The 27,597-nt window shown below is 37.3% G+C and overlaps 1 protein-coding gene across 2 annotated transcripts; it reads right to left on the reverse strand.

Moving 5' to 3' along the window:
• Positions 1–5,281: 5,281 nt before the first annotated feature.
• PRPS2 (phosphoribosyl pyrophosphate synthetase 2) lies at positions 5,282–27,597 on the reverse strand. 2 transcript variants are annotated; one of them, XM_025171431.2, is made up of 8 exons: positions 27,322–27,597; positions 18,539–18,722; positions 15,685–15,699; positions 13,131–13,229; positions 11,657–11,781; positions 9,753–9,926; positions 8,813–8,972; positions 5,282–6,918 (listed from the first exon to the last, which is right to left on the reverse strand). In XM_025171431.2, the coding sequence occupies exons 1-8, from the start codon at positions 27,441–27,443 to the stop codon at positions 6,826–6,828; spliced, it is 972 nt and encodes a 323-aa protein (XP_025027199.1). In that variant the 5' UTR covers positions 27,444–27,597; the 3' UTR covers positions 5,282–6,825. The 2 variants fall into 2 exon arrangements, with proteins under 2 accessions (XP_025027199.1, XP_007435702.1); XM_007435640.4 differs by lacking the exon at positions 15,685–15,699 and having other exon boundaries at positions 27,322–27,592.

Raw genomic sequence — 27,597 nt, forward strand, 5'->3', positions numbered from 1 at the left:
AGTTAAAAATAGTTTGGTCCACTGGTTTGAAAAAGAAAATCTCCTTTGTCCTCTGAACTGTGAGTCTTTTACTCTAATGCAGCTGTTCATAGGCTTAATTCTCAATAAATCGGTAAACGTTTTTGGGATGAAATATGCCACTTCAGAATGCAAGATGCTCTTCACCCATTTCCCCCCCCCCCCCCAAGCCCATTGATGGCAGAGAAATCGTCCCCAATGTCTGGTCCATAACTATTTTACTTCATGATGTAAGCCTTCTTGCACATTTTGAAGCAAGACAGTTGTGATACAGGTCTGCTACTTCAGTAATAGGTAGGCCATAATTTTATATGCTTGTGAAATACTGATTCCTTTTCAGTTCTGTCAAACTCTCAGGTGGTGTGCTGGATACAACACTCTTCCATTTCCTTGATTTTAACAAATATCAGGACTCTTCAAATCAACTGCATCACCATTATCAAGAAACAGTGAAATATCCACAATCATCATAGAAGGTTTATTATCTAATCAGACATTCCAAATCTCTGTAAACCCCAGGTTGGCAACATGGCAACTGTGGGAAGCTGTGAAAATGCCCTCAAAGCTCTTGGCTATGGGCTGGGCTTTGTCAAACCAAGGGCCACTCAATAATATATTCTATGAAGCAGTGCAAGCTGCATATCTTCCCCTTTGATTTTATGAGATTCAGAATTCTCTCACCCTGCAATCATTTGTTAATATTGTATTAATATTTATTTGGTAAATTTATATCGCTGTCCATCTCTCCTATGTGGCTCTGAACAGTGTACAAATTTAAAAACACAAAAACAATAGAACAAAATAACCAAAAACATAACAAAATTCATTAAAAACAATAACAATTTAAAAAACCATAATATGCAGGAGAATGCACTCAATTCCCTAGCAATGCAACCACTTTACAAGCTCCATAGCCATGCTACTAGATCCCCAGGCCTGATTGCAAAGCCATGTTTTCAGGCCCTTCTGGAAGGCCAGCAAGATCTGGGCCAATCTCATGTCAGGAGAAATGATGTTATTTGAAAATTAATATTTCATAAACCTTGCCTATAATCATTGTAAGTTGTATCAATTTTTAAAAAATCAGATTCTTGGTATCAAAAGTTGTTCCTTGATTTTGCTAGCTCAGGCTTTCTTAACCTGATCAAGGTTGCCATCTTCACACTCCTGACAATTACCCCAGTTTGAGAAAGACTTTTTGCTAGTTTGTAACACTGCTGACAGTCCAAGAGTTCCCATGGAAAATCAGACTAGTTTTATTAAGACCTTATTTTCTTCCACTTTGGGGAGTTTCGGGAAAGGGCGTGTGCTATCTATCCATCAGCCACCTTAGTTTCAATTCACAATAAAACGAAAGTTTATTGCAAAGACATTCACAAGCAAGGCTTTTTTTTCATGCAGTAGTCATTCAAGTATGACTTCTTGTATAGAAATCTAAAAATGGTATTTTCTAAATAAGAATAGTATGGCTTCAGAAGGATAGTAGTAGAATTTTGCCAAGTTCCACTTCATGAAACCAGTATTATGATTGAGAAAATCATTGATTAAATCTTTTCAGTAAATTTTTTTGTACATATGAATTAAATGGCTGTAAGGCAATTAAAAAATATGAATATTTTCAATAAAAACTAAAATGGGGGACACATTTGTCATTCATTAAAATGAGCATTAACTCAGTAAAATAATTTTGACTTAGCTCCAACCTGTCACTGATTTAAAAGACATTAGTCAAAATGTCATGTAAATAATATAAAGGTCTTTTTCCCCCTATTTCTGATCACAATAAATTGCTGGTTCAAGAACACCCAATAAAAGATCCCAAACCCTTAGCAAACAGAATTTTAGAAGCCCCAGTAACATTAAAAAGCTTTAAAATACAAATACTTAATTTGAATGAACTGCCAAGAAGCTTTCTGAAGCAAACTGAGTTCAACATTTTTTCAAAGGGTTTCAAAGGTTTTCAATTGTTTGAATGGATTGATCCAAAGTTGTAAAATTATGGGATTTAATAGTTTACCCAATGAATGGCAATATGAGTTCTTGTCCTGTAAGTTTGCATGGGTCAAAGCTAATGCTTGTGATATTTTCCAAATATTGCCATTTGGCAGGTAGTAAGCTGGATCCCCAGCCAAGGGTTCTAGGGCTTGCAGTAAGTCAAGTTGCATCCAAAGGTGAGCTGGTTATTGAGACAAAATACACTTTTGTCAATTTCTCACTGTTCAATTGACTACAATTTTCGTTCTGGATCCAGCAGGTCTAGAAAGGTTTCCTATCTTGATGCAATTCATGCTTTTTTCTCTCTTGGTGCTTTATTGGTTAGTCCTGTTTCCTTTATATGTTCCATAGTGATAGCCAAAACAATTCATCTGAAATAGAAGCTAACAAAAAAAAAAGAAAAAGAAAAAACCAGCCCTGTATTTCTGAAAGGCTTCAGATACTGCACTTTGGTTATGGAGTTAGCTCAGCTGTCTCCACTGTTTTCCAGTGTCATCACGGGATGGGGAACTGGGCATCACAGCTTTGGGCGAATAGCAACTATTTCTGTTGCCAAGCTGAAAAAAGAACACCCAGATGCTGCTGCCAGCTCATGGTCTAGAAAAAGGATGCCACGTGCCAGAGAAAACAGTATGTATGCATATTCACCAGACTGTTCCTTTTTTGGATAAGCAGTATTATGCAAAACACAGCAAGTTATTCTACTTTCTCTAATACTTCCAATGAAACCAAATGTAAGGAAGTCAAATACAAGTTAAACTGGCATTTCTTTCTGTAAAGTATGGTGGCCACTGCCAACTAGGATGGCTTTTAAAAGTGACTTAGCAAATCCATGTAGAATAAGGTGATCCCTGGATACAAGCCCTGTCTATATGTTTCTTATTAGCATTGTACTATGGAATATTAATAGCTTGGGGTTGGGGATAGCAGGAGGAAGCTATTTATGCCTTATGGCTGACTTTTGAAAATAATAATAATAATAATAATTATTATTATTATTATTCCCTTGTATTATATTGTTATAAATCTTGATACATTGCATTGTTCCAATACAATAATGTTTATATGTTATGAGTAGAGATGATTAACATTCTATTATTTAGATAGCTTAAAGTATTGACAATGAAGGAAAGAAAAAAAATCTATCAATGTTCATTATAATTTGGGATATCAATATTACAAGCATAGAATTTAATTAGATTTTTCATCCAAAGTTAAATATAACATTAAAAAAAGAACCACTGCAACTCACATCATAGTATTGGTTGTATAATGATTTTGGTCTTAAGCTAATTACTTAATATTAAAATCTCCATTGTATTGTTACTTTATATACATGTTTTCTCTCATCTATGATGGAGGAAAAAAGGATAATGAAGCAAATTTAAAAAGTTAAAATGCTTAAAAAATAAAAAAGAGTAAAATAATAATAAAAAGAACGATTGGTTTCTGACTCCCCCCACCCTTATGGCCACTTGCTGGCTTCCCAGATGGCCACTGTGGGGGAGGCTATTGACTAGATAGGCAACTGGTTTGACCCAACAGGCCTTTTGTTTGGGTGTTACAATCACTGATGTGAGCCACAGAGGAGCGAGCAGATCGACCGTGACAGGCCGTGTCCAAAGAAGTTATCAAGTCTAGAGAAGGGGATGGGGGTGGGGAGAAAGGATAGCTTTGCTTCTTTTCTCCCTCTGGAGCACTAGCCAATCCACAAGAGAGACACTCATGCAGAGGATACTGCAGGAACCACCCAGTTATGACCACAGCTGTAACCAGCCATGGGAGAAAAAGATGGCAGAGAGCCACTGCCAGATACCCTGCTACAAAATGACTGGGACATGAACAATAATAGAACAGAGATAGAATGATACAGATTAAACAAGGCTAAGATCGAAAATGTGATATCGATAAAGAAAAGAATGAATGGGTACAAAGGAGATGACAAGCCAAATTGAAAAAACTAGCTGTTGGATAAGGACGAAATAAGGATAGAAAACTAAGTATTGAAGTAGAAAATAAAAAACAAGCTAAAACTGAAGTGATTAAGCCAGGTTAAAATCAGTTGGGAAGATCTAAGTATAGTACTTGGAATATAAGGTAGAGAATTGACAAGTAAGGGTAGAATGAAGATGTAACAGGGAAGTCCCAAAGCCTTGCGAAGTATGTTAAAGCTAAGGTATAGCACTAAGCTCTAGAAAATGTTAAATCAGTTAGGATAGGTGAAAGTGTATAGAAACAAAGTATAATGAACGGAAAATGTCCAGTAAATTAAAAAACACTTCCTGCTGAGTTAATAAGCAAAGTTTGTGGTGCACATTGATAACAAGCTTGTTTTTCAACTCCCAATGGGAGTTGTTCTCATGTTCTGCCTGGGTTTATCTCCTGAACCTGTGACAGTAAACTTAGCAATTATGTCTGAGTTGTGAGTATCCCAACAGTAGCAGTCAAAAGTTCAGCAAACATGGAATGGCATGGGACAATTAACTAAGAGATAAACATAATGCTCATGATTATGTTAGATATTTTAAATCCTTTAAGGAATTGAGGGCTGGCAGAAGATATTCATCCTACTATATGCACAGTGTAATATAAAAAACAAATATACACCAGTGCTCCTGGCCACCTAAATCTGAGACATTGTACATACGTGCACTTATGTGTATGGAAACAAGCTCCTTGACCTATGTGTGTTCACAAATTCTAACTATCAAAGGGCTTTTGTGATTCAATTAAAAGTGTTACATGGTCCATTTACATTGTATTTAGGCTCAAATTATCCATACACACAGCATATTTACTCCAATATTTGTATCTCATTGCTGGTGATTCTGACAATACACAAATGAAACTAACTGGATCAAAAATCACTATTTTTGGAACAGAGAGGCTTCTTCTGGGAAACATCTGGTATCACTAATCCCTCCCCCATTGGTCAGGGAAACAGCAGAAGGCTTTGCTTAGATGCCGCAGATGAGTGCTGGGAGTTGTATTCTGCACTGTGGGCAACCGGAACAGTAAAACATAGGTTCAGTTTTCTTGTTGCTTTTTCTTGGATGACTAGGTAGGCAAAATGGGTCAACTGAGTGGCCTTGATATCCCAACAACATGTCCAACAGTTTAACTCTATACAAGACCAGATCAGGTTCAGGCTATATCTAAATCCTAGGGAATTGGCGCAGTCAACTTTTTTAGGGTGGAATTTTTAGTCTGGAATGGACCTTGTTCTTCCTCAAATGAGCTAAATATCATCACCGATCAATCAGAATAATGCTGTTTTAAGATTTATTGAGAAATTTTGAAACAATGAACAGATTTTTCTGATAGCACTTGAAGTGGAGACTTGATTTATAACTTAACACATTAAGAAACTTTGGCTCAGCTTTCTTAGGATCACACTAAAAGACAAATAGCAGAAATACAAAGAAGGAATGCTATATCAAATATTACATCAGGGTAACAAAAATGTAATACACAATAGTTTGGGCAATGCAACACTTCGATCATACACTACTTTTGGTTTAAACTTAAGAAACTTTGCAACTCTTCTCTGCTTTGTCAAGAATTTCAAGTTTTAATGATTTCATTTGGGTTAGGGATGGTCAAGAAAATAAATATACTTACTTTTAATAATTAAATTTTAATCTGTATCAAATATACCGACAGAATTTTTATAAAATAAATTCTTTTAATTGAAATAAAGAATAAAACAATCAAACTTAAAATTGTATTTTTTAGTAGGAAGGATGAGCTTGCAAGTTTGGGATAATTCCTGAAACCTGGGATTTATTTTTAAGATAGACACTCTCATTTCTCATTCTGCATTTAATTTGGATTGATACATGCTATTTATAGTAGCAACTGCAGAAAATCCTAACTTTGTTGCTGGCTTGTCAAGGCAGGGCAGGAGTAACTACTGCCAGCAATCAATCCAGCTCGCACACCCAAAGCTGGAGCCCTCTCAGAATTCACTCTTGTCTTTGCTTAACAAGCTGGCTGCCAATTTGTCCAAACACAGTAGAAGCAAGTTCATGTGATCCACTTTTATACATATAAGGCTGCAGTGCAGGTGGGAACGAATTTTGATAGCAATCCAGCTTTGTGTGAACAAGCCACTAGATGGTATAATTAATTTAAACATTAATTATAGATGTGTTTATAGTTTGAAAGAACTGCATATTTTTCAATCTTAAAAAAGTCACTTAACAAAACGCATGGTCTAGTTTGACCTTCATTTAATTGTGATAGAAAGATCTGCAAGGTTAAGCATAATTCAGTAACTGGAGATGAACAATGGGGTATACTGAGATCCTATTATTTCAAGCAAACATTTGAAGCAGAAGATTCTTTGGATGAGAGGACACGGAGTTAATAATTACTCCAAGCCTAATTTCAAGAGAAGTAGAACAATTACCACCTTCCCATAAAAAATCTGTAGCCTAGATCATGTCTCCCCCAGAAAGGGATCAACCTGAACAATGCATCTAAATGTCTGAGGTCTATAAACAGATGTAGCATTATGTTGTAAATGCAAACTCCTTAGGCAACTGTGGCTTTTGAACAATGTCATGTTATTTTTCATTGATATTTACTTATCTAAATAAATCATGGCAACTATTATAGTTTCCTCTTTTAAAGCACAAAGTTTGTAAATCTGCAACCAATAAAAATGATGTTGCCCATTTTACTCATTGTCCATGTTAGAAGCAGGAAATGCATAGTCGACCTAAAGTTTTCCGAGATACTAATTATCTTAATACTGAATTGTGTTCTTCACTGCAGGGCTCCTAAATGTAGAATGGTGTTGACTTGAAATTATAGAGGGACATGGCTGAACAGGTAGGACACAGATTCACCATTGTGTGTTCTTCTGATTGCCTCAGCCAGAATCATAGAAATATCAATAACCTAGAAGAAAAGGCAACAGCTTATTACAAATCCCATAATCCACACATAAAGGTTCATTCCTACCCGAATGCTACATCAAAAAACAATAACAAGCAGTCTCATGTGACAAAGCCAAAGAATTGTGAGTGGGAAAAAAGGAGCCTATTTGTGTGAAAAATATTGTGCATAAATCACTTAGCACTGATCACCCTTATGGCAAGACCAAGATAGAAGTGGTACAAATTTCCTGGTCCTGCCTTATCTTGGAGCAGCCTCCAATACCATCAATTATAGTGTTCTTTTGGACCATCTCTAGGGGTTGGGAGTAGAATGCATTGTTTTGCAATGGTTATCCTCCTTCCTCTGGGGCTGCTTCCAGTTAATGTTGGTAGGTGGGAAGAGATACGGCATAACATCCTTGCTTTGTCAGCTCCCACATGGCTTGGCAACATTTACATGAGGCTGCTGGGCAAGGAAATCCACTTGCATGTGCCAGGTATCATCAGTATGTTGATGATACCAGCTTTACATCTCGATCCTTGGTTGAAACCCTTGACTGAACAAGCAGTGCTGTGGAGGTCCTATTCCAGTGCATGGAGCCTGTAAGGGGCTGGATGTGGAGGAAGTCTTAACAAGATTGAGTGGCTTGAAGGACCTACTGGTCACAGTGATTTATCATCTTTAGTTCTTGAAAGGATGGCACTGCCCCAAGAAGAATTTGTTTGTAATTTGGAGGCCCTCTTGGACTCCTGGCTCCTGCACAACAAGCAGGTGGCAGCCTTTGCCAAATGGACTTTTGTGTAAAACCATCTTGTGTGCCAATTATGTCCCTTCCTGGATTGGGAGGCCCTATTCATAGGCATTCATGCTCTGGTCACTTTACATGCTCTGGTCACCTCTCATCTGGATTACTGCAATGTGCTCTACACAGGGCTACCACTGAAGACCGCTCAGAAGCTACAACTGGTACAAAATTCAGCTGCATGAGTAGTTATGGGCATTTCCATCTTTGTCCACCACTGCTCCATGAGCTACCATGATCACTGGTGAGCTTCCGGGTACAATTCAAGGTGTTGGTTATCACCTAATGTGCCCTCTGAGATCCACATGGACAAAGCTGGAAACAACTTTGCAAATAAATTAAGAAATAAACACTAATGTGCGTGTGTCTGCACTAGCTCTTGTAAAATATATACTGTGAGCAGAAAACACCTTTCAGTGCAGACTATTTTACAGACTGGAAAAAAACACAGAGGAGAAAAATGCTTAAAAGCAAAGATCCAGCCAAGCCACTAGAGGGCAGGAGAGTGCTACCTTCCTATGACTCCAAAAATTATTTTCTCAAAATCCTCTTATTTCATTGAATTAATTCTTTTAAGCAAGTTGCCATTTGCTGATATTGTTAGCTTATTTAATCCTTTGATCCTGTTTTCAAAGAGAAACAGAACAGCAGCAGACTGCACTGCATGTTTCAAACTATATTTCCCAATGATGTTAGTACAGCAGGTTTTTCACTATTAACAGAGGGTGGCTAAATCACAATGATGTGAGCTTTCTAAAAATATGAACAGGAAAAAGCTTAATTTTTGGAAAATATTTTCAATGTGCAAGGTCATTAGTTTGCTTTGGTTTGTAACTTTCTACTGGATACCAGCACTTCAAGATATTTTTAAGATAAATTAATAACCGTCATTGCCACCATGTTAACAAAATGCTCCTCATACTGAACGTTAAATTTGGCAGTTCCTATTTTTTTAGGTAAAAGCCACAGAAGGTGTGTGATTCACATCCTCTTGTCTTGCTCCAAAGTTTCTTTAGCCTAACATCAGTAGAATTCCCAATCAGTAGATTTCTCCTTTGTACTGTGAAGTTCAAATAAACTGCATACAAGGTATTAAAAGGATGTGGTAAATACCTGGATCTTAGGACAATGTTTCATTTTTTCCTCCTGTGGGATTGTGTTAGTTACAACAACAGCTTCGAATGCAGCATTATTAATCCGAGAAATAGCAGGGCCAGAAAAGATCCCGTGAGTGAGAATTGCATAAACTTTAGTTGCTCCTGCAGAAACCAGCCTGTTAAACACACAGGATAGGGACAAATGTTTCTACGAACATCAAGATATTAATTATAGATTAGATTTCAGGCAATGGCAAATCTAATTACCCCCAATATCTACCAGAAAAATTTAAGGTAGTAAAAAACATGCGCGCTTTTGTTTTGTCTGGGAGATAAAACAACCAGATAGAACATTCCTTTAGGGACTTAGGAATGTTTAAAAGCAGCCTATATTATGCTCCCCATTGTCTGTGACATGCCATACATGTTCAAGTGAACATTAAAACTGTTGCATTAATATGAGAAGATTCTCCCTTAATAAACCAAGCTCCTAAGATACTCTTCTTTTAAATTCTGTCCTCATATTTGGAGCCTTCTTGAACAGTGGTTCCACTACCGGAGCATCTTCAGAGTCACTAGATGTTCTCAACACACTTCATGAAAATAATTTGTACGCATGACTATGTGGGCACTGTAAAGGTGTTGATGACCCTATGCAGTGATAGACTATTACATGGCTTGACGAGTCAAAGTTAATTTTCATCTGGGAAAGCTCAATTTTACAAAGCTTTTATAATTATTTTGCTGTATGAGTTGCCTTAACTTTTTGGAAGCATCCTTTTGATGGATGGTAGGAAAAAATCAAAATGCATATCTAAGATTTTGTGCATGCACGATCCGCTTTTTCTAAATTAGAACTCCTTGTCCTTTTACGAGAAACCCTTCCATTACATTTGCTTTTGTTTGCCTGTCGTCCTCATCAGAAAATCAGCCTAAATTCCTCAAGGTTTACTTACTTGTCAGCTGCATGGCATATTGTGCCACACGTGTCCGCCATGTCATCCACAAGAATTGCCACGCGATCAGTCACGTCCCCAACCAAGACCATTCGGTCCACCTCGTTAGCTTTCTTCCTTTCTTTGTGAATCAGGGCAAACTCAACATTAAGCCTGTCTGCGATTGAGGTGACCCTATAGCAGATTAAAGAGGAAAAGACAAAGGAACAAACAGTTTTAAATATTGCACGTAACCAATGTCTTAAAGTAATACCAGACTTCCCTAAATTCTTTATACACTAAATGCCTAATATGCGTGCTGGAGGCTCATATTTCAGTCATTTGTTTAGTCCCATTGCAACATCGGAATAAACTGCCTCACTTTTAAAATGTTACATCCTGACAACAAATCATAGTTATTTTATTATTGCCAGAAGTCTCTAAACAAAGCAGTGGATATTTTTAAGTAAAGATACTCATTTTCAAGTGCTCTCTAAACAAATGCATTCTGTGCTTCTGTGTATGTGTGTCTGTCCATATACACAAAATTAAAAAGAGTGACCTCTAGTACTTCACTATATATATAAACAAAAGGAACTAACAGATACTAAAAACCTGGATAATGATTTTTTAAATATTGTGTGATTGATTGTGTATATCTACATTTAGATAAAATCTAAGACGCAGAGACTATGTACAGTAAGTTTTCAAAGTATCAAGGTCATTTTCTGAGATACAGAGAACCACAGGCAAAATGTGTATCTTTGGATATGGTTACACATACACTATGGGTTCATATTTCTTATGGAAGTTCTGTATTCTTGAACCCAATCATGACTGTTTGTTCGATTAAGCAGGTTAGCATGATGAACAAACCAGGATCTCTCTCTCTCTCTCTCTCTCTCTCTCTCTCCAAGTTATCATACAAGACCTTGATCTGAAAAACTGCTCATTTAGGTGAGACTTTGTTGGACTTTTAAAAAAAAATCACTGTTGCCATCTTACTTATGTCCATGACTAATATTTTACAAGTTTGCTATTTCTGTCTGATCTTCTTGCTTTACCTACTGTAGCAAATTTAGTATAATGAGAACAATCTTGATTTAAAAAAATTACACTGAAGAAGCATATAATTCTAAGGAGAAGAAACTCTACTTTTACACTGCCTGTATAGTGATGTTACAAAACATTTCAAATTTGAAACAACTGTTCTGATCTTACCAGAAGTGTTTCAAACCCAAAACAGATCGGTTCAAGCTTGGAGCACTACCAGCAGGATCAGAACAATTCCATTGCAATGTTTTATACAGACAGAAACGGGAATCCTTTTGTAAGGTCTTAACCCTTCGGCAAAAAAATGAACAGAGGGAGTGCCAACTTGGCCTCCCAAGGTACCAGATTCCAGAGTTAACTCCATCACCAAAAAGGCTCTCAGTAATATGTATTAGAAAAATAATCCCTTTTTCCCCCTCAAAGGACTTGATTAATAAGGTCAAAGTGAAGAGGTCAAATAATCTTTATAGCTTAAAGCTTTCCAAAGTTGCAAAGCTAGTGCGCAAGACTGCTTTTTGAAACACAAAGCAAAAGAGAAGTATGCTATGCAACCTGTTGGCTTCCAAGACAAAAAGTTGCTTTGGAATGCATAGGGTAGCAATGTAGCAACTCTTTCAACCACACACATCTTTTTCTGGGATTGTGCTGCAACCACCAAAGGCAGACACACAAATATGTAGCTGTTTTAGGAACTGCAGAGAGTTGTCAGGTGAGCACCCATATTGCTCCAAAGCACCTTTTTGCCTTGGTATCCAAAGTACCCAGAGCCCTATCACATAGTTTGTTAACTACAACTTAGTCAAACACTGAATACCAGAGCATTTTCTCCTTTTTAGAATGAATGCTTATAAATACACAATAACTGCAGTGACCTTTTTGCTCCACCTGCATCAGGAGACACAATGACACAGTTTCTCCAGTCCACAATATTTTCTTTGATCCACTGCAGCACAGCTGGTTCTGCATACAGGTTGTCCACAGGGATATCAAAGAAGCCCTGGATATTACAAGAACAGAAGCAGTCATATATTGAATTTACATGCTTTTACTGTCTTCATCTGGCCTGATTAAAAGAACAAGCAGAAGAAACAGAGGATGATGTTTCCTGTAGTGTTTTTTAGGCAACCTGCAGGGCAAAATGTAGATTTGTATTTTTTTAGTCTTTCAGAAAATAAGTTTTTAGACATACTGTATGTACAAAGGTGTGTTAAACCAGGGTTAGCCTACTGATGGTGCTCCCTGGAAATACTTGCCAATTATCTATCTTCTTGGAATTTATGTATTTTTAGGATTGTTTTTCTGTTGTATTTTAATGTATTGTTATCTTGTAAACTGCCCAGAGTCGTTTCACGAGATGGGCAGTGACAAATCTGATGAATAAAAATAAATAAATCACTGCTACAATAATGATTGAAATGTAACATCTAACTAGATGTACAGATACACATTTTACAACAAAAAGGTTTAAAAGGAAATACCAATTTACTGACATTAAGTACTGACCTACAATCTATTTCAGCCTCAGCTAAAAGACTATATAAAGGGCTCTGCTTTGTAACTGTTCATTTTTCAGGGCTAGTTCATGATTTGGCCCCTGTATTTATTTTTTAACATAATATTCATTTCTTTTTATCCTGCATTTTTTGGATCATCCAGTTTTCCCACTGAAACTGTCCCCACACTGGCAATTTATTTTACACACTCCCTAAATTCTTGGGAATTTATCCTTGTTAGAGGGCAGCATTTGTGGAATTGTGGCGTGAAGGACTATGAGAACCAGGCACAAGAGTTCAGAGAATGTGAGAAGAGGCACTGCAATTTAATTTGCTTGCTGTAAGTTTACCTGGGAAAGTATTTGTTTTCAAGGTTATGTTTTTACCCCTGATTAGCACTCAAAGCTTTCTGAAATTCATGTGCTTTTCAATTCTTGGGTTTCATAGCTATGTGGGGCCTGACGCTTGGCCACCATCCACATCCTGAATCTTAGGCAAATGCTTTTCTTGTCCATCCTGTCAATTGTATGGAAGATCTTTAGTCTGTTCATATTTCTTCTTTGGTCACTCTGATATTTGTCTTGCTCCAGTTATTTCTCTTAAAGTGTAATTTAAAGGACACCATAAAGATATTTAATTTCTTTTGGTTTGCTTCACTTCCTTTTGCTGGTTATGTTCATTATTGTCCTCATGTCCAATTAGTTCTTTTTTGTTGAGAATGATAATGTCCTGCAGTGTTGGATATCTTCTTTCTATAATCTTTCAGGTACATTGAAAACTACAAAGAGATTTCCATGAAGTCACCAGGAGGTACGTATACCTAAGTTTCTCTCTGTCTCTGACTCATAATTACCTGTATCTGCGAAGCGTGCAAATCCATGGTGATAATGTGGTCTGCTCCAGCAACCGATAACATGTTGGCAACAAGTTTTGCAGAAATGGGAGCTCTGCTCTAAGGAAACAAAATATGGATTTTATGAACTTTGAAAAGAATTCTTAAAGTCTACATTTAAAGTTGTTTTTATACAGAACAAGTAGGAGTTGCATCAAAACTTGTACCGTGCTTTCCAAATAGTAATGCTCCTATTCAAGTTGCAACTCAATAGCCATGCTTCTTCTGGGATATTATTTTCTCATAGCATTGACCCTAACAAGCTATATAGCTTCCTGTCCCTCCCACTTCTGTTGTCCATTGTTTTTCTTTTAATGTCACTTAGCAAGGGCCAGTGGAACCGTGCAGTGCTTCAAGGCAAAAAAAGTGTTTCAAAGCATGAAGAAGCACTCATGTGATATCTGTCTACACCTCCTTAAAACAGCCACATATTTTCCTGGGATTGTCATCCTCTATAGCAGTGTTTCTCAACGTTGACAACTTTAAGATGTGTGGACTTCAAGTCCCAGAATTCCCCAGCCAGCATTGCTGGCTGGGGAATTCTGGGAGTTGAAGTCCACACATCTTAAAAGTTGCCAAGGTTGAGAAACACTGCTGTATAGCTACTCTGGGATCCCTTAAAAAGATGTTTGGTTTATGGAGTTGAGGACATGTGCTACATTAATTAGAAGAGACAGGCAAAGTGCTTCTTCTTAATTCAGAACTCTGTACTACACAATTCAACCAGACACTGCAGTTGTACAATTCCTTTGATTTGTGAACAATCTATGCAAAAATCTCACAGTGAAAGGAACAGTGACAGCCCACCAAACAGGCATACATAACAAAACTGCAAGATTTCAAGCACTAATTTAAATAGTAAAAAGCCATGAGGCAGAAGACTTTCACATGACTTTCATTTCAGCAAGCAAAAGACAAAAATAATTAATCATTCACACAAGATGCAGCCCAGTTAAAAAAGCTATTAAAGACTTAGTAGCTATATTATTACATCAACAGCTATATGGTAAAATTCAGCCAAAGGCTTAGTCCTGGACTCAGCCCTTAAAGACCTATAAATGGTTACAGGAGCAATAGTAGACAACTGAAAGAGTAATGTTTGAGCCTGATTCTCAGAGAAGATGAAGACAATTAGATACAAACATCATCAATCAGGTTTATTAGGCAAATGTGTGTTTACTGAAGAGAGGACAACTCTGAGAATAGGGCTTCAACTAGTTATTCTGGTTTACAGAATGCCCTGCTGGCACAAAGCCCAAACAAGGGAGAGCAAATTCTATTTTGAAGACAGTTATCTATGCTTAATACAAATACTGGACAGGGAATTAACTTATACAGGAATCCTCAGGACTTAAGCCCAAGCAGGTGTGGCTAAAATGCACCATCCCAAAAGGTGCCCAAAAGTAGCAAAAAGGGGATTTTTTGTTTTACAAAAAGCTAAAGATGCCATCAGTCACACCACTCTTTGTAATGGCACAGGCATATCTATGTAGATTTCTTGCCAGCAATAACATGTTTGCCATTGGCTTCTTCCAATATGTCTTTCCAACTTTCTAATCTACAGTCCTAGAATTTCCTGGTGGTCCACATCAAACTAGTAACAGGGCTGTTAATATCTTAAACTGAGTCATTCTGAACTAAAGAGGCAACAGATTATGTATTTCAAATTCTTCATCCACATATTTACATTTTGTAACAAACTCCCTGAAAGAAATGTCTGTCCGCTTGAACTTCATTACACCTTGAACTTTCAAGAATTCAAATCCAGTTTTGATAATAACACAAACGTTTGAGTAGTTATATTTTTCTCTATGTGAAAAATTTATTTTAGAGAACAGCTAGGTATTCCTAATAACAAATATCTGAAGAGCGAGCAATGAAGCCATTATCAAAATTCTAATATATAATATGAACATACAACTCTTTATGATGACACTGATTCAGAAAAGCTGCTCAACCTTACCTAGCAGTTGGGCTCAGGCAGGTGAATTTGTCTACCACACTTTTTGACTTACACTTTTCTAGAATGCTATGAGTTTGACTGACATGATCTTGCTTCTCATGCCTATGCAACCAAGTGATCAATTTTCTCTCTCATAATGTGCAAAGACGTCAACTTCTGCTACTTTGCCAATAATATAGGAACATACTTTACCTATATAGCTCATGTACAAACACACAAGATTTGAACAAATAGGCAGATTTAAAGCTTTCTTGGTTTGGTAAAGTTGCAAGTATTTAAGATAGTGTTTCAGCTAACATATTTACTTTGGAAAAAGTCTGATATTGATTTCAGTATGAACTTTGTCACACTAGCAAAAAATTACAAACTTATTTGTAATGGCAAAAGTCCCAGGCTCTTACTTTTACAAAGCCAAAGGATAGAGTAACGCTTGCTTCAATGGTAATTAAATATTATGCAATGAGATTCAAGTTGCAGTTAAAATGGGTGTGCTGAGATTCTAATAATCCATGGTACATTTTAGATTTAAGATAGCTGCAAGGTACCACTTACCCATCTACCTTGGTCCTATATAGGAAAACACAATAAAAGTAAATTAATGAAATGTGCAAATCCTCATATGCAAGAACAGGATAAATTTAAAAACAATTTCAGTCAAATTAATCAAAATCCCAACTGACTTTTCTCATTTACAAAAATGTAATATTGTAACAAAATATTATGGAGTTTATTAAGAAATAGATTTATTCATGCATTGAAAGATGGATATTGCATAAGATTTGAAGAATGAAACAGGAAATTACATTTGAAACATCTAGAGTTTCAATATTTTTAGTTAAGAAACTATGTAAGTCAGAAATGGGACTTTAAGATCATATGTCTGCATATAGAACTTACATATAGTTTTCAAGGAGAATAAAAAACATACTGTAACTATTATAAAGGGCTTCTTTGAAGTAGAAATAATTTAAAAATCCATTTAGGAAAAAAAAAATCTGCTGTCTAATATTACCATGTGAATGGAATAAGAGGCTTGAAGACTCTTCTCCTAGGCCTTTAGCAAGGATGAGCAAAGCCCTTGGATTGTGTGGGCCTGTTCCTTTTTTCCATTCCAGTCTGGTTTCTATTATCTTTGCTATATTTCATCCTTTATGCTTGTTTCTAATTGTATTTTTTTAAATGTTTTTTTACTTGTGAGCTGTCCAGAGTTGTTGGGAGGTATACAAATTTAATAAATAAAATACCTAAAGATAACTGTGAGGTGTATACCAATATAATTGAAGAGAAAGAAAACTGCGACAAGACATTATATATCATAGTGACTACTGAGTACAATTTAAAATGGTAATAACTACTGGAGATTATTATTCACATAAATGGTGGACTTTCCTTATTATACAAAGCATTTGGGTAAACATGGAAATGACTATTTCACTGAGTTCCAAGACTATCTTACTTGATTTTCTAAGCACAACTTTCTGACTGATGTGCTCACAGCTGCAAAAATTGTGGTAGCCAAACACCGAAACCAGGAAAATATATGATCAAAAGCAGATTAGCAAAGTATGGCCAGCAGCATAATTAACAGAATTAAATCAAATAATTAAACATAGCATGGAAAGATCTCTAGAAGTTAGCGTATTTTTCTTTTTTGAACCAACAGTTTACAGAAATATAGGCAATTGTCACTACTTTGATGCTAGAAACAACATAATTTACTTTGTATAGAGGAATATAATATTCTATGTTTAAATTTGTATCAGAATAATCTTGGTATGAATACACTTAAACTTTTTTTTTAATTGCTTTTGTCATAGTACCTGGCCAGCTTGTCACCACTGTTGTACAAAATATCCAGTCAAATAATGTAGAGCCCCAGAGGCACATGGGGTATTACAATGGAAGAAAGGATTCTCCCCACATTTCAGCTATGTCTCAAAGGTATGGAAGCTATGGCCCTTTAGATATTGCTGAGCTCCATCCATCAATACTGGCCGTGCTGATGGGGTTACTGGCAATTGTTGTTCAACACTAGAAAGTTCACGAATTCCACAGGCACTGCAGCATTAATTTTTTTTTTTTTGGTTCCATTCACATGGACACACAAATAGCATATATCTGTAAAAATGTTTTAGTAAACTATATTTTAAAAATAAAGACTTGAGTTTCTCCTCCTTCTCTTCATTGTAGAAAAGAAGAACAGCCTTTTCTCGCCTAAGGTAACTGCTGGAGGGAAGAAGTTCTGAGATCAGGGTATTGTTCCTAACTTTCTTTCCCCCTTTTCTTATACTTGGCTTGGCATCATACATTAAGTGAAAACCTAATTTATCTTTACCTAAGGAAACTATTATATGGAAAAATTGGGCATTCTACTTTCATGGCTCTGAATGAGCAATTAATCTTAGTTTGGGCCAGAACCTCTGTATTTCCCTGTAGTAATACCATATTTCCTGGCAATAGGAAAACATGTATAGCTCACACATATTAAGTTAATTTTAAAGGTAAGTTTAAGTCATGCAACATGACTACCATTGGTCAGGTAATTTAACCATACTTGTTTATCATTAACACATGTATGGTTAACATCATGCAACTTCCTTATCAGATGGAAGATGCAGAAACAACTGAGGTCATAATACAGCAGTAACCCAGACTAGGTTTAAGAATTCTTTAGCGCTGCATAAGTGCTAAAGGTTTGCAGTCCCATGGTCTGAAGAATACAGGAAATGCATTGCCAATTTCTCTTAATACTTCAGTAAATTTTAAATTTACTTTTAAAATTTTAAAATTACAGCTACTAGTACAATAAACCTTTTGCAGTGGTCTGGATGCTCAAGAAGTTTACTTTTCTAGTCAGGTTTAAGAACTTTTAACAACAGCTTTTAATGTTTTAAAACAGAAAACCTTTTTTTTTGCTATAGTTTTTGAAGTAAAGATTTCTGGTTCTGAGCATCTTAAGATAATATGGACAAAGTCTTCTGTAGCTCCATGTACCAGTTTCAGCCCCTTCCCTGCCATGGAAAAAGAAAGACTTGCCGTGTACTTAGCCAATCAGATCAAATAACTGTCTTATAAAAATGCTCTCACTTTTTTCCATTTTAAGTGATATCACAATAGCAAAAGGCAGATTTGTAATCCTAAAAAACTTTGGCTTCCTGACACATCATCATAGTTCTGCATTTTGTGCAACAACAACGATGTGGGCTCTCTTTCCTATCTTCCAGAACTCCTGATGGGTCAGGAGATGAGGAATGTAGCTACACTTCACCAAATGTTGCACCAAAAAGATCACTTATAGAAAAAAGGGTTTAACTGCAAATAAGTTCTATCTATTTCAGGGCAGCATTAGCTTAATACATCATTTCATAATTTGGCAAATGGAGAAGAATTCCCACCCCTCACTTACCTTATCTTTCTTATCTTGCCTAGCATAAGGAAAACATGGGATTACTGCTGTCACACGGGAAGATGATGCAATCTTGCAAGCATTGATCATGATGAGAAGCTCCATCAAGTTGTCATTTATTTCTCCACAACCACTTTGGACAATGTACACATCTTCCCCTCTAACACTTTCACCAATCTCTACGCTGAAAGAAAGATGAAAACATGTACTGTAACTCCGACGACACTAACCACCCTAATCTTATAGACCAGTAACATTTTGCATTCATAATTGGCTTCTTTCACTTTCCAACTTAGCTGTCCACAGAAATAGATAAAAGTAACCAGGGAGTGGCTATGTTCTGAGTCCAAGGGTTTGCACCCCTTTGCCAGATGAAGGCCTCCATGCATGTATGAACTTATGCCCATTCATATACTAAATATGCTTACCTTCATCATGGGATTCATTTATTCCTTTATACAGTTTAGAGCAGTGCTTCTCAACCTTGGCAACATGAGGATGTATGGACTTCAACTCCCAGAATTCTGGGAGTTGATGTCCACACATCTTCAAGCTGCCAAGATTGAGAAACACTGGTTTAGAAGCTGCCCAACTCCACAAGACTGTATCTGGCTTACAACTTTAAAAACAGGAAACAATAAAAGAACTTAGGTCATAGACATCCAGAAAAAAACAAATCAATAACAAAATCCTACAAGGTACTCAACATCCACCCTATCCCAAGGGCTGGGAAAATAGTCAGATTTTTCAACAACTTTCTGAACATCACCAGGGGGAGAACCATATAAACCTCAGGGGACATTTGTGAAGGGTGGGAATCAGTAACAATATGCCAAAAAAAATAAAGGTTTGTTCTAGATTTCCTTATGGAGACAATTAACACTTTTTAAAAGCAGATGCAGAAAAGCTAAAGACCTCATGTGCACCCAAACATGAGTCTTCTCTCAAGCATACGCCTGAGAGCAGTGTAGGTTTGCTATTGTTCATTGGCTATGTTGAAGAACTGTATATACAATTACTGCTTAATGTTTTTTTAAGTCATCCAATTCTGTAGATTGGGCAGTCAACAGCATCCAGCCTGAACTACTGCTGCTCTTAAAACAAAAAATGAGGGAGAAGGGATTTTTGAGGTCCCATTATTTTTGTTCTAGAACTTATTTTTAAAAATAACAAATATCCGTAACAAATAAAGGAAGCACCAGTGCAGCAAATGTATGCAGCTTCACTGCACAAAGAGCAATAGAACTGAACCTGGGAAAGAAACAACAGCAGTGGAGTCACTTCAATCCAGCCCATGAGTAAGAGTGAAAATACATTTTTATATCTACTGCCAAGTACACACTTTTTGCATTTTGCAACCTGAAAACTCAACAATATATCTGAAATGCACATGGAACAATACTTTCTGTTGCATTTCGCTCTCTGCTTGAGAAAAAAATGCAACTCAGAAAGGAACCTACACCTGTTTTACAAACTAATGCATTATCAAAACCATTATCAAAATGGAGGAATGTAATAGTATGCCAATTTGAACTTGAGCTTCCCACACCTATTCCAACATCCTAATCACTATACTATATATTTTATAATATACAAAATAGCCCTAAAATTATAATAAATTAGCAGAATATGCAATATGTGATTCAGCCAGATTTAACTAAATATGGAAATATTAAAGACATTTCTTTTTTTCTATTGAACTTAAAAGGGCCTAACTTTTGCATCAGACTGCTACAAAAATTCACTTTATTCCACATGTATCAAGGACAAAATTACTAATTAACTAATTGTCCTCTCCTCCTCTTCCCCCCACCCAAGTTTAAACAATCTTCAGCAGTGACGATATAGATGAAAGGGCATTAAAGTAAGATTTTTTTTCTCAATAGGACATCTATGTTTGTTTTATGCAACTTATTAAATTTGGTGGTTCAGAACTTTCAGTTCAAATCTCCATTAAAACATGCCAAACCAGTAGTTAGGAAATGAGATGAAAAGGATGTGTAAACTTGCATGATCTGATTCTGGAAGTGAATCTTCTGGAATTGGAAGTGGCTACTTCTTTGGGAACAATAATAATTTGATCATACTGCCTTTCTACTTTGTCAAGCAACTGAGATGGTCAATGCAATTAAAAAAAGGAAAACAATGTAAAATTAAAACAGACTAAAACTGATAAAATAATCAATAAACCATATCACACAACTATAACATAACCCAATGGAAGCTGCCCAGATTTTTTATTGAGGTTTTTAATAACATTTTAAAATAAACAATATAAAGTAATATTAATGATAAAATACTAAGTAAACAATAGTGTTGAAGTTAAAGCTTTCAACTACCTGATTTTACTATAAAATAGTCTGTAAATATCCTTAGAAAATAGAAATGGTGAATGGCTGCAGCTCTTTCCCTCCCTTAGAAGCCTACCAGTCCAGAAACAAAAAATAAGAACAATACACAGCTATTGGGGCACTTGGGGAGAGTAGAGGCAATCATACCAGTTTGCCTTCAGGGCAATGGTCATTTTGTGACTGGCCTTGTCAACAATGGAAACCATTTTGTAAATAGTCAATCCCACAAGAGCAGCCATTTTGTGAGAGATCCATGACTGGCCCTTACAATTTTGAATTTGATTACTTTGCTAACCTTCTTTTAAAGGGGCAAGACTATTCAGTTTCTTATTTTAACTATACCACTCTACTGTCAATGCAACAAAATGCATCACTTATGAATACAGTTCATACCCCAATCCCTTTCACTGAATTCAAGTCAACGCAACCATTTATATGCACAGAAAGTTGAACAGCCAATACAAGTTCCACTTATGAAACTGGCCTTAGCTTGAGACTAAGGTTCCTCTCCTATCCATCCAGAAGAGTTGATTTAAGAAACAAGGTTAGTTTTTTTACAATTATACTTCTCTTTGTAAAACACTGTGACTATATTACAAATATATTTTTCTAAAGGGCAGCATTTTCAACCATAGTAAAACAGTATTTTTACTTATTTACAGTATTTATGTAATTTATATGGCCACCCCTCTCACAGCAGTGACTCTGGACAGTGTGCAAAGATTAAAGATTTAAATAGAAGACTGACACATGCAAACTGGGCCCACAGCTCTACCACTCAATCCACAGGAATTGATAAACAATTACTTCGGTCTGATGGGATAAAATGACTGCAAGCCCTTTCAAAATGACAAACACACTGACAAAACTGTTGGTAGAGTAGGGATGGAAAAATAAGGGCAAAATAGTCCCCCCTCCTTTTGAATTGGGGTAGGTAGCACTCATATTTAATGTGCAACTTTCAAATTCAAAGGTAAAAAGATGCTTTGGAGCATGCAGGGGGCTCAAACATAGCACGTCTTCAACTTTTTGAAGTTTCTGTGTCTTCTCCCAGGACCAGAAAAGGGTGACAGAGTAGTCTTTACCTCAAATCTAGGCCTTCAATCATCTTGAAATGGGTTCAGATAACCTATAACATCAAAGAACTTATTTTGATTTCGTTAAAATCTGAAATCTGTATTATGTTCAGGAGCAATGTTAAATTATAGACAGTTCTTTTGGGAAGCACCGTAAACAAAATTATGTTGTAAGCTAATATTTTAAGAACATTTGTCAGGCTACCTGTTTGGTAATACTGCCACATGAACTCTTAATTCAGGTAACACAAAAGTATAGGATGAGCAATTAATTATAGGTGCTTACATCCCATCCTTCAGTAGAATTCCCAGGGGAATAAATATAATTAAGAATACAAATTAAAATACATTGCCTATGCTTAAATGGACCATGGTGTGTGTGTGTGTGTGTGTGTCATTTAAACAAACAAACAAACAAAAAAACCAGGGTCAGTTCCCCCAGCCAATCAACCTTAAGGGTAGTAGATTTAGCCCTACACTACCTCAGGCCTGTTGAGGTAAATTAAACCCCTCCCCAATCAACTATGTTGTATGAACAGCTTACAAGGGATTTGTGATATTAACAATCTTTTCCCATCCATCCCTGGGGCTGTTTCAGTTTTCACGGCCTGTGGCTACATGGGGGTGAAAAAAGGTGACTAAATTGTTCAAGCATACCTTTTGTTTAAGGAAACAAGTGAGAAAGCAAGCAGAAATTGCCCAGTCTGCTTTGCACTGACTGGAGGAGTTTAAAAGTAGTCAAAGAATGACTATGCAGTGCCTGACTGCATAGAGATAAATCTTTTGGACAGGGAGAATACCAGTCCACGCTGTTGCGAGGACACAGCTATATTATCAAATGCAAAATACAAGATGTGTATCAATGAATTAAAAATGAAAATAATGTACAACCTCAGAGAAGAAATAAAGCTAATTAAGTGTGAGCAGCATAAAAGATTAACCGGGCTGTGTGGCCGTGTTCTGGAAGTTTTGTTTCCTAAGGTTTCACCAGCATCTGTGACCGGCATCTTCAGAGGGCAGGAGCACAGACAGGAGTAGTTCTCTCTGTGCCCCTGCTCCTGCAACTGCTCCTGTCTGTGCTCCTGCCCTCTGAAGATGCCGGTCACAGATGCTGGCGAAACGTTAGGAAACAAAACTTCCAGAACACGGCCACACAGCCCGGAAGACCCACACCAGCCATTGTATTCCGGCCGTGAAAGCCTTCGACAATAAAAGATTAACATTGTAGTTCTATGCAAGGCCACTTTGAAACTAATCTCACTAACCACAAGAGGATTTATTTGTAATACTTGTGCAGAGCAGAAATGGAGAACCAGTGGCCCTCCAGCTGTTATTCAGGAATGCCTCCTGAACATTAACCATGATGGTTAGGCCTGATGGGAGCTAATTTCCACATCATCTAGAGGGCTATCAGTTAGCACCCTAGTGCAGAGGAATGAAATCTTGCCAGACCAGAAGTTAACTCTTGCATTTTAATATAACCATACGTCAATCTCTAGTCAGGTAATGCTACCACCTTTCAATATTATAACCTGTTAAGAGACACAGCTAACAAGTGCCAAGAAACAATAATTTTGGAAGAGATTGGTATAAGGGATTGAACATGCTGACCAGATGTTGACTCTGGAATTCATTCCCTCAACTGGTCCAAAAGAACAAAAGTTTGTTGACCCTCAGGGCAAGTCTTATCAATGTACACAGACATTTTCCTTGGGCTTGTGTGGAAATAGCCTGAATTTCAGGAAGAGGATTAGTAGCATTTTAATACTGAGCCAATTGGTTAATTGTTCACTTCTACTAATACGCAGTGCTAAACAGCCACTCGTGTAATAGTGTTCCAATAAGAACAGAACAAATGCAGTCAGCAAGACCTTCTTTCAGCTGGTGCCTTCCACAAATGAAGGGGCTACAGATCACAGAATTGAATTCAGTCAGTCTGGCCAATTGTCAGCCATATTATATGAGAATTATGGAAGCTATAGTTTTAACACATTTGGAGGGGACCAGTTTGGAGAAGGCTGGGCTAGAAATATAAAGTGAGATGGTCTAATAATATTTTACTCATCAGCAAAAAGAACAACAACAAAAACTCAACTTACAAGTGTTTTTTTACCCATAGTTAAGCTGGATCCCTAAACAAACTCATGTTAGAAAGTACAGGCATTTTCAGTAAGTATACACATAATATTAAATGCAGAGCATAATACAAATATGAAATGTAACACATGGAGCAGGAGCATATCTACTGCTTCACGTGCCATTCACTCCAGTGCCAAGTACTAGTAAGGACTGCCATCAATTCCCTACTGTATATATAGATATATATGTAGTAACAAAAACATCAGCAATATATCAGTATCACTTCATTTCCTATTAATAGTCACATTTTGGCACTGGACTGCTTAAATATCTGAAGTTAACTCAGGTATGGTAAGGTGAGCTTGGATATAGGAAATCCAGCCCCAGAGAGCAACTTGTTTAACCTACTGTGAAAATTACTGGCTATCTCTCAGCCTGTAACATAGAATTACTCTAATGATAAAACATGATTCTATGCTTTCTTAAGAAGGGGTTGAACACAGATTCAGACTGTACTCTCTCTTAAAATGACCATGTTTATAAGTCACATTGGGAAAAAAAATTGAAGACAAAAAGGTAAATCACCATGAAGAGAATTTTTTTGGTAACAATACAGGAGTGGTTTGCCATTATTTTCTTCAAGGATGGGGGTTTTGGGGGGGGGGAATCTTCTGGTTTTCTCTACTACCCTGGTTATTCTCCAAGTCAAGTACTAACTAGATCCAATTCTACTTAGCTTTTTGAGATCTGTCAAAGTTGGCTAGCATTCAAATTAAGCTTACATGAAAAGGCATGATTAAACAGGCCAACCATAGACTAATGTAGCATAACAGTGAATTTGCAGTGAAAGTAAAAAGACTACAAACGTGCACTCTAAAATAGAGAGGCGTTTAATGTAAAATACTCACTCACATGGAGGCAGAAAAATTAAAGTGCCAAACAGTGAAACAGATAAAAAGGAATTGGCAAGCAAGGACTAACAGTGAAATCGACAAAAGGTTAGGGCTTCATGCTACTTTAGTCGTCCAAGAATTACAGGAAGAAAAGATGCCAAATACAACTCAGTTCTTAAAAGATTTATTTTCTATGAAATATTCTTTGATCTCATATTCCCTTTACAACCATAGTACAGTAATGGGTAGTTTAGCTTATAGAAGAGACGACTGAGGGGAAATATGATCATTATGCGCCATCAGTTGTTTTCAACTCCTAGTGACCACATAGATAGATTTCCTCCATGATGATCTATCCCTAACCTGTTCTTTCAGGTCTCCAAACATGATAAGAGCATTTAAGTATCCTAAGGGATGACACATACAAGAAAAAGTAGGCTTATCTTGTTGCAAAATCAGGACCAATAGGTTAAAACTACAAGGAATTACATTCAGGCTAGCTGTGAGGAGGAGCTTCTTGACTGTACAATGTCAGCCACTGGAACAGGCTGAGGCCTGGAAGTGGTGAATCCTGTCCTAGAGTTCTTCTGTCAAATATGCCCTAGTAGATCCTATACTGAATAGGGGGTTGGACTAGTTGTCCTTTATGGTCCCTTCCAATTCTATTATTTTATGACTATGAGACAACATAATAATTAGAATAGAGTGTTTCTCTTAATCAAAAGGAATAACATCAGAGCCTATCAGAAAAAGAAGAATAATTAATAAAGTGAACTCAGTTCTTGAGAAGCAAGATGAGTGCAACTTATTGTGACTGACAATAAAGGAACAGATAAAGTAGAAAAATAAGCCTATTACATATGCATGTTAATTTAATTAAACAGCTTTATATTATTCTGTTATTTGCTTTCACAACAACTATACTATTTAGAAGAACCATTATTACTGGTTCTTAACTGTTTTAAGTTTAGAGAAACATAAGCAATAAGCTTTGTTTATGTAATTATTAGTGAACACACAGGGCATTTCTGAGCTCAAAGCTAGGTCACAGGGTGGAGACATAATGGGGGCTGGAGCAAGTAAAAGTAATCCTGTTCCCTCGAGTTAATTTAAGACAGTTTAAGGAGGAAATACTAAGCACATATATTTGAAAATAAAGAACTACAGTTCCAGTCCCTGTGCTTAGAAACACTATGTCCAGTGAATTTTAAACTATTTTTAGATACTGTTCCATGCATATTCTCCTAATCTCAGAATATAAATGCAACATTTCCAGGTGAAATTAGTTCAGAAGGAAATTAACTTTCACTTTATTTGTAATTTTGCATGATGACTTGACTAAACCTTTTTCCTAGTCACATGATCAGTGGAAAACAGATCATTTGCTGAAAAGCAGCAAGAAGGTTAGGTAATCATGCAGTCAACAGTGTTTTTGAAACATTATTCAGTTCTTTTCATAATCAGGACTGTCACCACAAAGAGAAAAAAAGTTCAAAGACAGAAATAGTTTTACGGTACTGTATAGGTAAAGCAAAGTGAGTAGAGGGAATCATCAATCTAGACAGTCTTGGTTAGTTGTTACTTACAAATTATGACCAAAAACAGCCTTTAAAGTACATCTTGGGAATCCTAGACAAGATGTATTCTGAGTTTATGACAATAACTGGAGTATTTTCCAACCAAGAACTAATTTGCACATAATCCTTTTGGATATTACTCGGAGATTTTGTATATCTCTGAGTAATATTTGTATTTTAATGACCAACATTAAAAGACAGGTATCATACCGGCAATACTTTTAGGAAATGAGATAATGTTCCAGATAGTATAACTGAGGCTACAATTTGTGGCTAACCAGGTTTGTTGATCTATAACGCAGAAAGCAGCTTCCAGACTAAACACACGGGTGTAGACAGGAAGCAAAGGGATTAAAGAGGCCTGTAGCAGGAACTTATTTTTTTTTTAAAGCCAGCAAACACAGCGCGAGCGGTGTGCCTCGGGACACGTGCAAGATCTCTTTCGCAGAGTCCTCCTTGATTGTTTATTTAGCAGCTCCCGCCCCCCCCCCTCCCGCTAGCCAGATCACAAGTGACACTCATGGTAGTCTCGCCTTCCACCCGAGGCCCGTCCACGCAGGAACGGGGCGAGAGGGGCTTACACGCGACTGGAGGCAGGCTGCCCATTTCCAGAGACCCTTGATCCGGGTGCCCAAGCGAGCACATTCACCTATGGGGTTTACACCCGACCCTCCTTTCATCAGCCGCTCCAACTTCCACCCCTCTCGGTGCAAAAGAGGAATCTCCGTCGGGGGAGAGCGCTGCGAGCCCGGGGATAGCCTCCAGGGGAGGCACAAACACACGCCGCCCCGTCCCCTTTACGCTCACCTGGTCTCCTGGTTGCTGAACTTCTTCGTCACCACCTTCCCCAGATCCAGCCCCAGGCGATCAGCCACGCGCTGGGACAGGTCCTGGTGGGAGCTCCCGCTGAAGAGCACGATGTTGGGCATGGCTGGGCACGGCGGGCCGAGATGAGCCACGGACGGGCAGGAGAGGGGGGACAGAGCCACGCGCGGAGGAGAAAGAGAGAGCGGGCGCGCGCCTCAGGCCGACCAAATAACCGCGGCCCCGCCCCCTCCCTCGCGGAAAGCGCGCCAGAAGGCC

This window comes from Python bivittatus, unplaced genomic scaffold, assembly GCF_059951505.1.
Source record: "Python bivittatus isolate LINGU-HERP-01145 unplaced genomic scaffold, Pbiv_v1 ctg000350_np1212, whole genome shotgun sequence".
Taxonomy (NCBI): Eukaryota; Metazoa; Chordata; class Lepidosauria; order Squamata; family Pythonidae; genus Python; species Python bivittatus.